Genomic DNA, 15236 nt, shown 5'->3' on the forward strand with positions numbered 1-15236 from the left:
TTGGTGTAATGTTGGTTGCCTACGTTAACGAAAAATTATAGCGCTAACATTTTACGCGTGGTGAAAAGCTCAACCATCGACGCTATCCGCTCACGCAACACATCCGCGTTTGGGTCGCAGGACGATCAGAGAGTCCTTTAAGGGTAGCCTGGACTACGGGGTGGAAACGTCCTCTCCTCTCCTACTGACACACATTTGTTGCACGACGCCGATCGTTACGCAGCCTTACCACACAAAAATCGAAAATAAATCGAGCGCATTAGTAAAAACGCATCTGAAAAAGAGTGAAACGACGGCGTGAGCCGAAAGGAGACAAGTGGTGTACCAAAAGTAAAGATTAGTCATATACGAATCATACGAACGTGGGCAACGATAGAGAAAATCTTGCAAAAAAGCGCGCACGCAACTTTTACGTAACCAGCGTGAGAACGACAGGTCGGGAAAACTGGGGTCAACGCATTTCCACGGCAGTAGGTGAGCTTAAAACATCCCAATATTAATTAAAATGAATAAAAACACTGAAAAATATTTTAACACAAACATAAAACCATTACAAACAGTTGAAAGTCATTAAAAACTTTGATTTGTTTTGCAAAATGATCTAATCCTATTCATTTTAGGTTGTATGAAGTGAAGGAATTGATCCAAGGAAGAATAGAGGGCATAAGAAGGGAGGCAATCGATTTGTGAAACAGACGAAGCGGTTCACATTCCATCATCCGTTCAATCGTTTGTCGAATTTACCGGAAGCGTCCAGTCTGTCATCTTGAGCACCAATCACAACACCCAACAAAGCACAAAATGTTTACACTTTGGTATACAGCTTTATCGTGGAGAGAATACAGGTAACCAAAATTTATTTATTTACTATTTAAAGGTCAAAAACAAAGTAAGTTTTGTGAATATGAAGCGTAGAAGAGTATAAATAGAACAGTTGATATACTTCAACGTATTTTGCAATATATTGGGTTGCATATGTTAGATTATAAGTAAACAAACGTTTATAACCACACTTAAAATTTTTAAAGGAAAACTTTTACTTATTTAATCAAACACATTCAGTATTTTCAAGTTTTATGATATTTTAGACGCAGAAATGCATAAAAACACAATTAATTTATTCGCACAAACAAATGCTTTCAAAATAAAAGCATATTTGGTTGCATACATTAAATTTAAAAAAATAATACACACATAACTCAATTTATTATTAATTTAATTAGTATCAGATGATGATTATTATGGTTAGTTGTTAGTCTATGTTACCTTCGTCGACTTGCGATGGCTGTTAGAGACTAAGAAACACAAATTTCGTCGGCGTCGTTGTTTGGCCCAGCGCCAATCAACAAGCAGTTATTTTAGGGACACGTTAACGTACAGAATTTGTGCGTTGTTTGCAGCTACGAACCGAGTCGAGATGTAATCGTATAATAAAAGTACTTAGAGTACTTAGACAAACATTCAACCGCGGAGAGTAACGACAAACGTCGCAAAAATGTTGTCATAACTTTAACCGCGAAAATTTCCTATGAGTTGTCAGCATGAGAATATCTTGTTTATTTAGCTTATTGTTTAATAGTTTAGATAGTTGAAATAACATACTTGTAATATTATATAGGGGAATTTATGGCATTATACAGTGTGTACAAGTACAAGGTAGTAAAAGTGGGGTTATGTGTATCTTTTATGCACAATTTAAGAAAAAAAGAGGAAAAGGGAAAAGAAAGGAGAAAGATAACTGCCACTGGAATATTGGCCGACTCAGGCTCGACTGAGCACAATGCGCACTGCACGCTGCCCTGGTATATCTGTGGACTACCCTCAAAAAGTAGTGGGGGTAGTTGTAGTACTACTACTACTGCAGACGGAAGCGACCTCAGAGTATCTATTATGCAGAGGATATTATACTTAGGGAGGGGGGAGTTACGAGTGTCCTTTAACCCATTTATTACAAAAGAAATCAAAAGTTCTCCCAATTTAACATAAAAACTTAATTTCTTTAAGTTTTTGATAGAGTTTTGCTTTCTCTTGGTGTTTTAAAGTTTTTCATTCTTATAATATTATTATACTTAAATTTAATTCACTATTATTTTACTCTAACTAAATCTTGACTTTTAATTGTTGACAATGCAGTAAAACACGTAATGCAAAACGTAAATGTTAATTTAACAAATTTCAAGCAAATTTTTAAGTTCTTATTCTTAAATAACCGGCACGTGTACAACTTAAGTTAAATAAACATTTATTAGCGTATAGTTACCAAAATTTCATCAAATTTCACTTGAAATATTAAATAATTTGATTAGAGGTAGTAAGTGCTTAGCCAAATTCTAAGTTTAAAGGTTACACATTTATCTAATGAGTAAACGAATGAGTACTCGTATTTTAATTTCACTAGTCACAAGTTACAACGCTACGCGTAAACGAAATGAGTGGATTCTGAGTGCAAAGGTGCTAATTCCATAGTAAACAATCCACTTAATTGCAAACAAAGTATAAGTTAATAGTAATAAATTAATTGATTAACTTGTCGGTATGATTATGAAACTATTATCTATAAGTGTAGATATTAATTTTTTAATTACATAGAATTACAGTAGTCACAAGTATACTCCTAATTATCGTTTAAAGAATTTCTACAATGTAAATCATTTAGTTTAAAATTTTACTAATTAACAAAATATGACTTTTTAGTTTTATGCGACACTTTATAATGCAATTAAAGTTTGAATCCAAAAAAATTAAGATTACTAACAAACAATAGTCACGTATTTGTAATCATTCCATAATTCCATGCATAACTTGCATAATTCTGAACATTTCTCTTTTAAACTCGGCAATTATTGAACCTGAACCTGATCTTCAGATGATTCATATGTAAATATTATTTTAAGACTGATTGTATCAGAAACTTAGTGCTAAAAGTGTTTATAAGAAGATTAATTACACTTCTTAAATTCATACTGTAGTGTTTTAATGTATAATTTAATGTTAGTTAGTTATCAATTTAATTATGGCTATTAATGCGAATTCGAGTACTGTGTGTTGGTTGTCTGTTAATGACAGACAATCACATTCTTCGCAATGTTTATTAAATAATATGCAAAGTTGTCAACAGTTTATAACATTAATTCAATCGTATGACTTTTAGTGAGTGCAATTCGACGCCATTTACGCACTGTTGTTTTAATTAACAAACTGTTGCGCTTTTTTGCGTGGTTAGCGCATTTCTAAGGCGTTAATTCATATTAGACACGCAGATTATTTACTTCCGGTCATTTTTTTTCACCTTTTTTCGTATTTTTAACTTTGTTAACGAGCAATTAAATGCTGTTTAAACACGGTAAGAAATTGCGTATCAAAATATGGAACAAAAATAACTTTTTGCGAAAATCAAAAATTTGCCAATATTTTATTCAATTTAGTATTTTCACTAATAAAAAACGGCAAAATAGGATATTACTGCTTAGATAATAAATTCTGTCCAACATTTGGGTTTTAATTTTTTTAGAGCGTTTTTTTTTCAATGTTTTTAGGCATTTTAAAGAAAAATGCAATAAATGGAAAACAATTATCACAACACGTTAAAAATATAAAATTTAAGACTATAATTGAATAGTTTAGATGAATAATTAAATTAATTAATGAAAAATTAACTAAAACCAATCAAAATTAAATTAAAAATACTTTTTACTACAAAAAAACTAAGAAAACTGCAGATTCTACGAATTTAACTTCTATATATCACAATTTTCCTAACACAAAAGCCATGATTATTTGATAAATAACATTTTATAGATTTTAAAATAAACCTTTTGAAACAAAAGATAAACATTTAGACAATTCACTTGTTCAGAGTTCGATTTTATTTCATTTTAGTTTTTCGAATAGTTTCTGCGTTTCTAGCTATTTCCACGATTTCTTTATGACTTTTTCTATTCTTAGCCAAACGTATTAACACTAAAAATCGTATTTCTTATTTAAAAAATACTCACGTAGAAGCCTCTCGTATCGTAAATATTTTCTCACAACCTTGAAAAGCAAGTAAAAATAAAAGTAAAACAAAGATTTGGAAAATGCGAACATTGCAAACAGCTGACGCCAATCAATAGAAATAAAACAAATCAAGGATTCAAGGATAATACATTTATATAATAACACAACAACGAATATTCGTGTTTATCTACAATATCTATAAGATTAAATTAAAACCTATAAATAAAATAAAATAAATTATTATATTTGTTATTTTCAACATTTAAAACAAAAGTTGAAAATTAATTGCATTTACTAAATTGCATCGTTAAATTCCTTATTATTTTTCTTTTGCAATCAGAATTTTCCTCAGAATGTTCGAAATGCTTTATTTGTGAATTTATTAAGTATTTGAAGTTATCCTGACGATGTAAGGCGGGTGTTGAAATATGTATAAATATATTCGATGCGACCGTGGCCCTGGGAACTACTTATATTGATGTAATATGTTTGTTGCGCGTATTTTCGTCGAGCGGCTGGGAAAATCACTTCAGAAAACACATGTAAAGATATCTCGGATTGTTCAAAGAGCTTTTTAGCTATTAACTTCAAAAATATTTGCATAACACATGTTCTTTTCTCCTTTACAACAAAACTATTTATTGTTAACAGTATTTGAAATTGTGATAACAGGTATTAAGTAAAAATTGATAAGACGCTGTGCTGTTTAAATACTCGTAGTGTGTAACTATTGATACTTGGGGAATGTGACAGCTATTTTTGCAAAGTGCTAAAGATTACGTATTATTATTATAGTAATTCTAGTAATATGTTTGGAGTGTGATAAGGTGGAGATATCAAATTCAATAATATAAATAACAGTGAAGAGTGAAAATAAACATTTTAGAGGAATTGGCAATAATATTTGAGTAATGAAAATTGATTTTTTCGTGTTGTTACGTGGTGCGATACTAATACGTCAATATTTGTAGTTATTTATTAATTACTCAAACACTAAATTGATTGATTATATTATACTTACTAGCTATTTTTGAAAAGATTTTTGTGATAACGATTGATTATCAAGAGATATATACCAATTAATTCCGCTTTTTATTAATTTTTGTGGAAATTTTTAAAAATTGCAATTTTAATTGTTTATAACTTTTAGTGTAATTATCACACTAATATAATTTTTTGTAGTTAGATGAAGAGTTTAATTGGGAACCAATTCGTGAAAGAATAAATACGTTATCCTTATTAGTATATGAATAATTAATTCTTTTAATTCTTTCTTGGTGTGAGAAAAATTAGCCAACAATTGTAGTTATTTATGAATTACTCGAACACCAATCAATTTACATTAGTGATTTTTTTTAATCCATCAATTATCAAAAGTTTCAGAGTAATTTATATCAATTTTCATTAATTTTGTTTACATTTCTATTAATTACAATTTAAATCAATTATAACTTTTAGGATAATTGTCACACAAATATATTTTTTGGTAGTAACATGTAGAATATTTGTAGTTATTTATTAATTACACGAGCACCTATTACTGATTACTGATTTCGTTAGAAACATATTAAGTAATAGATTTCTTATCTGCTTGAAAACCGATATACATGATAATATGATGATTATCAAATGATAAAGAGCTATTTAAATCGATTTTAATCAATTTCCGTGCGAATTTTTATAAATTGCAATTTTGATCACTTATAACTTTTAGTGTAATTATCAGATTAATATAATTTTTCACAGTTATATCTAGAATTTAATTATGAAGCAATTAGTAAAAGAGTCATTATATTACTTTGTTTATTTTATGAGTAATTAATGAAAAACTAAAAATATTTTACTATAATTCTCACTTTTGCTAAGGACGCCGCAACAAACCTATTACAATATGATTTTTTGGCTCGTTTCGGCTTGTTGCCACAGAAACAATATCAGCACGCGTTAAAACTTCAATTCTACTACACTACACTTTTATTTTTAATTCGCCAATCTCACAAAGCATGCAAAAAAGCTACATGATTTTGTAACAATGAGACACGAGTATGAATGCCACAATGTCTCGAGCTTTAGAATAAAATAAAATCAAGGTAAAGATCATATATTTTGTTTTGCAAGATTAATTCTGGCATAAAAATGAATATTTACAATGAAAATTAAGGAAAAAACATGTTTACTTGACGCCAAACAAATAAAACTAAGATTCTTAATCAAAATTAACAAAAATAAGAATGAAACTACAAATGAAGAATGAAAATAACTAGGAATATATTGTATGTAGACCTTTAAATTGAGTTAAGAGTTAAGAGCTAAGAGTTGCGTTGAAATTCAGGAGCGCAAACGCACGAAACGCAAACTATTTTCGTTTTCCCAGGGACAGGCGTTAAACTAATGGCGGCTGCTTCTGGTATAACGACGACGCCGGCGATTCTGTGCGTCTATTATTCGTCTATTGTAAAATATACCTAATGTTGCAAAATATCTTAAGCAAAAACAGTTTCTAGTCCTTTTTAGAACTTTTTAATACAAAAAATTGATTTTTTAAACATTTTAAACAAAAAATGAACTTTTTCTGCGCTAGTGGGGTAAAAAAAATAATTTTTCTACCACAGAATTAATAATTTATTGTGAATTTATTATACAAATTTATTTTTCAACTAAAATTCCAAAGAAATGCTATAAAAACACAGAAATTTTAATTTTTTAATATTTGAAACACCCTGTAGAGGATTTAGACGTTGCGCATCTAATAGAAACAGCTGTCGGAAAAATCTCCGCACTCCAAAACACAGCGTTCTAAGATTTCCTCCTCCAAAAGTCAACAGACTACGAATCTAATTATATAATGTCTATCTTGGAGTTGCATCCAAAGGTGCACTTGTATTCTAATCTACTGCATGCCACGGGTAATGAAAAAATGAGTAACGATACACTGCTGCACTACAAATTTCCCTGGCGACAAAATTAGAAGCAGGAATCGTTGGAAGTGTGAAATTAAAACTTGGCGGTTAGGGTTAGCGACACTCCATGACTTTGTGACTTAAGTCAAGTAACACATTATATTTTTGTACTTTATAATGATTAGAATCATTTAATTTAATCCACTTGAAAGTGACTTAAGTAATGGAATATTTTTATTCGTATAAATTTATTTTTAGCACTTTTTAATTTATTTTCTTTTATTTTTTATTTAGCAACGAATTATGTTCGTTATTAAATCCCAACTGTCCATCCAAAGCAAAAAAGGATGCAACCAAACCTACACCAGACTCTTCCACCTTATTAAAACCAACTCCTTCTAAACCTTTAACCCCGATTCCATCAAAATCACCTACACCATCACCAACTCCATCTCCTATACCACCACCATCGAGAATACCGATTATTGAACCTCCGAAATCACGCACTCCTTCAACTCCTGGTACACCTGTATCCCCAGCTCCTAAATCACCATCTGCAAGTCCCCAACCTCCGAAATCTCCTTCTAGCAGCCCGTTACCTGGTGTACTTCAACCCCCGTCGAAACCACCACGTTCACCATCGCCGCATCCGATGAACACGGATGCATTCGAAAATATCGATTTCGAAGACGAAAGCGAAGAGGAAAGTGAACCTGAAGATGAGAATTCTGTGGTTGATAAAAGCCCATGGGCTATGCCTAAGAAGCCTTCGGTTAGTCCAAGCCCAAGCCCAAGCCCAAAACCTTCAAGTCCCCAACCGCCGACAAGGGGTAAACAGGCTGCTGGCGCGTTTCTTCAGCAAGAAATCGGGGCGCAGAGAAAACAATTCAGGTAGAAAAGAATATCCTAACCTAAAAAATAACAACCGTAACCTAACATAACCTAAAAAAATAACCTAACCTATTATAACCTATTAAAATAATTTTTTGTGATTTTTTTTTCATTTTGCGAAAATATACGTAATATTTATAGAAATTTATTAATTACTCAAAGACTAATTAATTTATATTACTGATTTCTCTAGAAATATATTAAGTAATAAATTCCTTATCTGCCTGTGGAAAGATTTTTGTAATATCAGTTGATTATCAAGAGTTTCAGAGTAATTTACATCGATTTTTATCAATTTTTGGTGCAAATTTTTATAAATTACAACTTTAATCATTTGTAACTTTTATAGTAATTTTTCGAATAATACAATATTTGGCAGTTAGGTGTAGAATTTAATTATGAATCAATTAGTGAAAAAATATTAATTTTATCTAAACTAGTTTTTGAGTAATTAATAAAAAACTAAAAATATTTTACTATAATTTTCACTTTGCGTATAAAATAACTAAGAAATATACTACCATAACCTATTAGAACCTAACCTAACCTATTAAAAATTTTTTTTATTTGCAGCGATTATTATTACATTTTTAAATTACTAATACTTGAGTTTGGAGTTTTGTGAGTTTTTGCACTGTGTGATTATCGTCACGTAGGACATCGCAGATTTACTTTGATGACACATCGATATGCAGCTCGTAACTTATACTTTTCCGACGTAAGCGTAAACAATTAACAGGTTTGTGATTTTTATTTATTTTTTCCTCTACGTAAAAAATTACACCCACATACTAACTTTTCAACTAAATAATTTACTCTGCGCGATTGTTAAACGTCGTAAAATACAAACGTCAATAAATCATTTTTACGCTAAATACGCTAACAATCACCACATTCACCGGTGTTTATTTAAAAACTTTTACAAATAGTGTATCTACACGTTCGCGCAATGCAAAATATTCGAAACCATAGGTTTGTAATAATAAACTGGCGGAATGCACGAATTCAAGTTGGAATTTAGCGTGTGTTATTGTGTTTGATCGGTAATGAACTGTAATGATCAAAACGATAAACATAGTATTAAGTTTTCTGAAAGGAAGCCGTAAGTTCAGGCGAAGCGTAACTTCCGACCTGAAAAAATTAATAGCCACAAACAATAAGTTTCAAGGTTATGTTGAGGACTTGTGTCGCGTTTGAAAATGGACTTGGATCTTATTTGATGAGTGGGATCGCGCGACAGAGTCACAAATCATCATGTAAATTAAACGATGTCGTTGAATACTGGCAACTGAAACTTCAGTTGGTGTTTATGATACATTTGAGGTTAGGTTTGTGGATGTAAGTGAATATTAAGTAATGTTTTGCGTGCGTAGGATAAACCCATCTAATTGAAGTCAATTTTTACAAAGGTGAAACATAATTTTGTCAAGTTTGCACTTTTATTAATTGATTTGCACGCCGATAACACTGAGTGATTATGACACATATCCTGTGATAATGATTTTTAATAATTATGATGTTTTATATAATAGTCTTGAATGTGATTTTTCAGTGTTTGACACTTTTGGCATTTAAATGTTGAATTTTTCTGTGCCAAGTTCAAAAGCTGCCACCGTTCGATTTCATTCACTCCACCTCGGCCCAGACCAGCTGAGGTCGGTCGAGGATATTACGCAATCTAAGTGTGCGCAGGCGAACATTTGGGAAATGCTCCAAAAAACACAAAACACCAACTTTTCCAACATTTCAACGACGTAGTAAAATTGCAAATCTGAGAGAATGATCGTTTAACCACTGGAAATGTGTATTGTATACCAGAAAATTCATCTACATGCGTTCATAATCGTGACGCGATTTATTTTCCAACGTTTCGGTCGTTAACTAAATTTTATTACCATAACACACTCCTAGATATTGATTCATTAGTTGGTGACTGATGAATGATGCAATTTTTTTTAAATATCTCAAAACACACTTTTTATAATCACTTTTTAAAGTTTTTATAGGTTATAAAATAGGTTATATTAGTATAGGTAGTGTTTGTGAGGTATGCAACTCAAAATACACCAAAACTATTGATTTTTTTGTTTCGTAGTTTAATTAAATCGGAGAAACATTGATCAAACTTTAATTATGAAGCAATATTTGTTAAAATATCTCAAGAGAACTCTTTTAATAATCACTTTTTTAAGTTTTTACAAGTTATAATATTGGTTATATTAGTATAGGCAGTGTTCGTGAGTTATGCAACTCAAAATACACCAAAACTATCGATTTTCTGTTTTGTGGTTTAATTAAATCAAGAGAGCATTGATCAAACGTGATTTAAGCGGATTTTTTCGCATGGCTTGCTGTTTTTTTACGACCGTACACGACGCCTACATAAAAAGGTGATTATAATTTAAAAATCCATTGTTGTGCAATATCAAATTTTAACGCGGCGTGTCGAATAGCGCGTCTCAGCACTTTTGGCTGCGATTTTCGCGCGAGTTACACAATCCCTCCGATCGCGCGATTTTTTGGCAGAAAAAATCGAAAAACGCCGGTGGTAGGGTAGGTCCGGCGCTGCCGCCGAGCCGCCGCCGCCTTGCGATTGGTCGCCGGTCGGTTTTCAGCCTGCCGGCGGAGAGGGGAGGCCGGCATACAAGCGACGGCGGCTCGCGGCGTCGAGCTCATATCCAGTTCACTCCTCACCGAGAGTGGTGTCCTAAAGACTCGATTGACGTTCAGAGCAATTTGCAACTAAGGTGAGATTTACAATCAGACCATCCGACTAGCAGACAAGCACCATCAACAAAACAATCCAACAAAACCGAGCAAAACCCAAACATCCTTTGGAATTACACAATCGTAGTGTGTGAGAATAAAGACCAGATCCTGTATGAAGAGACCTCTTAACGATATCCTTAATCGACCCTTAACTCATCTCTCGATCAGAAACTCATCTAGCTGGTAGCGACTAGCGAGTAGAGTGCCTGTGAACCAGTTTTTAGTTTAGTTTTGCAAGAGTTTTTAACAAGTTTTGCCCCGAAAAAAAAGAGTTTTAATTTTGTGTTATCGACGGAGTTATAATTTTATTTTGTGTTATCAAATCGTAAGTACCTGATTATCAGTTTTATTATTTTTTAAAATCTTTGTTTTTGCTTGATTTATTTGAAATGAATTTTGTCAAGTCACCCTAGTTTGGTTTCTTGTTGATTTTCTTGTAACTAAGCAAAAAACAAAAGTTGCATCGAATCTCAGCCTAATTTGCATATGAATATCCGCGCAGCGTTTAACTCTCACATGTGATTGGAGCAGAGCACACTCTTGAAAAAGGGGTGCCATACATATACAATGTGTCTGCTGTGCTTGCGTGCAAATTTCAGCACACAGGGGGAAATGCTTGCAGAAGCATAAACTAAACTAAAAAGCTTCCACACAGCATCGATCTGCGATCTGTGAGGGGGGATGCGCGCGCACCCTCGTCCTTGGCAGCGCGCAGGCCAAAGCCAATGCCAGGAGCAAGCAGCCACGGGGCAAATCTATAAAGTTTAGCACCAGCTGAATCTCTACCGGCTGAAAAGTTACATCATCATGCAATGCGTTGCGTAACACGATACAATATACAATGAGTTCAGAGTTGTTACAGTTTAACTCTTTTATTTTCATCGTAGGCTGTAATTCGTTGGAAATTAGAGTGAATTATTTGCATGACTGGTTCGGGAGATTGACGAGACCAGTTTAGTTCGGTATAAATCGGGAGCGGCGAATGCAATCATTTAATTTAACTCTCGTTAGCGTTTTGTTTCGGCCCAGACGAATCGCGCACAATTGGCGCTCGCGTGTTTTTCAATTAACATTGATTACTGCGCAGCTTCTCTCTGACTCACATTGTCTTAACAATAACATAATAATAATTTTTTTAATAGTTATTGAGTCATTATTATGACAATCACATTTTGATATTGATATGCCGCGTGGGCGGAGGCGCCGGGCGTCGAATCGATCCGAAGGGTGCATCCGCGACGACAGCGCCCGGAACGACGCTATTGCCACCGCCGCCCCCGGGGGTAGATTCAGTCGACGCGTGACTAGCACTGCGCATCGTAAAGCATCTCTTCTATTCTCTTCTCTCGCGAGAGAGAAGCCGCCTTTTTGGTTGCGTGCGTCGTTTGCCCGAAAGGGCGGCGTCCCGCGCAGCATCGCGCCGCCGCCGCCGCCGCAGTCGCACCTTCACCATCCGCACCACGCAAACATCGCCAGGCGCGTGTAATTAGTCCGTAGTGTCCCCAAGTACAGTAGTGTGTAGAGACCGTAGCAAACTATCACCCGAAAAAAGTGTCTTTTCTTTTTTGTAAACGCGACATCGACGCGCATCGAAACAAAGAGATAGTTTTGATATTCAAGAGTTTTATACTCTACAAAGAACCTCTAGGATATTTAACGGATAGTTTTTACAACTCAGAGGGAATCAAAAGGACCACAATCATTTTTTTACGCAGAATTTAATCGACTAATTCTACTATTAACGCGCTAAGCTTTTCAAGTTTAACTAAAGCTTGCTAACTAACGAAACACAACGAGTAATTTTTGTCTAATCTACACTCTACACAATGGGCGGCTGTGCATCCAAGGACGGCAACGGCAAGAAGGCCGGCAAAGAGGAGGAATCCGGGTAAAAAATGTTTTAAGTTAAATTCAATTTTTGGCGGCGCCGCGAGGCGCACCGGAATCGGAATCAATTCTCTGCCGCCCACGGCGAGTGAGCGCAGTGTCATGGTCAGCACGCACACACAAAAACATAAAATATACAACAACCCCACTAACGCACACATCAACAACAAACAAAGCTCGTGTATAATAATTACATACTAATATTATCGACTTTCATACTTACTTTTGGTTTGTTCTATTCAAACAGCTCATTATTTATTATTTATGCATTTTAACATTAGACGATTGATTAAATAATCAATTTTTCGATTTAAAATGTTTTACTTTGTGGTTAATAAATTAAATTTTCTTTTAGAATATAATATTATCCAACACAGGATGCGATTAAATTTTGTTATAAAATGTTTTCTTCATCCGGAAATACGAATTCGTCGTTTTGTGACAATGAAGAATATTTTGGAGAAAAATCAAAGGTTGGATAATCCTGTTCTAGAATAAAATTTCCCGATGGCGATTCTTGACATGATTCCAACACATCACCGAGCATTCGGAGCGGTTAATGGCCCATTATCAAAAAACGCAAGATAAATGGTCAAGGCCTGCGAAGGCTTCCTGCCTCCGAGCGCACTATTTTTGCCGCCGCTCACGACCGGTGATGTGTGCGTCTATAAATACGTCCAACTCACCGACGCAGGTTGTTTTTTCGGCCCGCCCCGCTCGACGGCCGGCGTGTAAAAATATCGGCGCGCGCCCGAAACGTTATAAATAAATTAGTCGCCAACGACTAACGAAATTTGTCTATTAAACTGGCGTGAATATATGTCTATCCCCTTGATTATTATACAACTACTGCATCCTGTGTGTCTGTGTCTCTCGCTCGGCTAGGAAGTGATTTATAGTTGAGCGAAAATAGATGCGGAATATTACAGAGAGTGGCCTGTCTTGACGCTGTGCGTTTGTTTTTTCTGTTTGTAGAAACAGCACCATGGTTGACCAGGCAGTCCTCGACAAATTGGAAGAAGGCTTCAAGAAGTTGGAAGCCTCCGACTCCAAGTCCCTGTTGAAGAAATACCTCACCCGCGAGATCTTCGATAACTTGAAGACCAAGAAGACCGGGTTCGGTTCTACCTTGTTGGACGTCATTCAGTCTGGTAGGTTTTTGATTGGAAAATTTATTGGAATGTGAGTTTTGAATATATGTTTTGTTGTTTGTAGGTTTGGAGAACCACGACTCTGGTGTAGGTATCTACGCCCCTGACGCTGAGTCGTACACCGTCTTCGCCGATCTCTTCGACCCCATCATCGAAGATTACCATGGTGGATTCAAGAAGACCGACAAGCACCCACCTTCCCAGTGGGGTGATGTCTCTGTTTTCGGCAATGTTGACCCCACCGGTGAATACGTCGTGTCCACCCGTGTGCGTTGCGGTCGCTCCATGGAAGGCTACCCCTTCAACCCCTGCTTAACCGAAGAGCAATACAAGGAGATGGAAGGCAAGGTGTCCACCACTCTGTCTGGTCTTGAAGGCGAACTCAAGGGTACCTTCTACCCACTCACCGGCATGAGCAAGGATGTCCAACAGAAGCTCATCGATGACCACTTCCTGTTCAAGGAGGGCGATCGTTTCCTGCAGACCGCCAACGCCTGCCGCTTCTGGCCATCTGGTCGCGGTATCTACCACAACGACAACAAGACCTTCTTGGTGTGGTGCAATGAGGAGGATCATCTCCGCATCATCTCCATGCAGATGGGTGGTGACTTGGGCGAGGTCTACCGTCGCTTGGTGACCGCTGTCAATGACATCGAGAAGCGCATTCCCTTCTCGCACAACGACCGCCTTGGTTTCCTCACTTTCTGCCCAACCAACTTGGGTACCACCGTGCGCGCCTCCGTGCACATCAAGCTGCCCAAGTTGGCCGCCAACAAGGCCAAGTTGGACGAGTGCGCCGGCAAGTACAACTTGCAGGTGCGCGGCACCCGCGGTGAGCACACCGAGGCTGAGGGTGGTGTCTACGACATCTCCAACAAGCGTCGCATGGGCTTGACTGAGTTCGACGCCGTCAAGGAAATGTACGATGGCATCTCTGAGCTCATCAAGATGGAGAAGGAAGCTTAAGCTCTCTGCACGCAGGACAGCACGCGCGCGCACCAAGGACATCTTCGACAACGCGGCGACTTTGCACACACACACACTGCACTTCTTTGGAACATCAAAGACGAATTGTACCTACTCATCCAAACCAGCAGCAGCCACAACCACCGAACCCACTGACGCACGTTTGTGTCACTTCACCACCCGACATTTCAACATCCCTCGATCCGTTCCGAATTTTAGAACGATTCGGAATTTGTGATTGCATCAAGCCAAAGAGTTCAATGGTGTCTGGACAATTGTTAGTGTAATAATACTCAGCTTATAGTCGGCGTTGTTTTTAAAATAAGCGAGCGCGCAACCGCGTTCGTTATAAGTTACTATGATAAGCATTGGATATTACTGTATATTATTTATATTTTAATTGTAATTATAAAGTCATGAAAATCCCAAAGAAAGACACTTTCAAAAAGAAGGATGTTGTAAATTTCGACGTTCGGGCGGACGAATTTATTATTCGCACGCACGAATTGTTCTTAATAAAATAGATCCAATGTGATTCAAAAACGTTCTTTTGCTAGCATATACTTAAGTATCCTTTAAATAGTTCCGAAATATTCCAGTCTTTATCAATGCTTTTAATTTCTGCTATGCATTCTACGTGCCGATGCTTCACATTGTTGTGCGTCGGCGCAAGTTC

At 35.7% G+C, this 15236-nt stretch overlaps 1 protein-coding gene across 2 annotated transcripts; it reads left to right on the top strand.

The window, feature by feature from the left end:
* Positions 1 to 166: 166 nt before the first annotated feature.
* Positions 167 to 15103, top strand: LOC135797648 (arginine kinase 1). Of its 2 annotated transcripts, XM_065310121.1 has the most exons (5): positions 167 to 474; positions 621 to 845; positions 7191 to 7787; positions 13419 to 13594; positions 13659 to 15103. In XM_065310121.1, the coding sequence occupies exons 2-5, from the start codon at positions 802 to 804 to the stop codon at positions 14558 to 14560; spliced, it is 1719 nt and encodes a 572-aa protein (XP_065166193.1). In that variant the 5' UTR covers positions 167 to 474; positions 621 to 801; the 3' UTR covers positions 14561 to 15103. The 2 variants fall into 2 exon arrangements, with proteins under 2 accessions (XP_065166193.1, XP_065166194.1); XM_065310122.1 differs by lacking the exons at positions 167 to 474; positions 621 to 845; positions 7191 to 7787 and adding an exon at positions 10409 to 10534.
* Positions 15104 to 15236: the final 133 nt, after the last annotated feature.

The sequence above is a fragment of the Atheta coriaria genome, unplaced genomic scaffold (assembly GCF_025399875.1).
Source record: "Atheta coriaria isolate IRGN ID8LTWV9N9 unplaced genomic scaffold, Caltech_Dcor_3.1 hic_scaffold_8_pilon, whole genome shotgun sequence".
Classification (NCBI taxonomy): domain Eukaryota; kingdom Metazoa; phylum Arthropoda; class Insecta; order Coleoptera; family Staphylinidae; genus Dalotia; species Dalotia coriaria.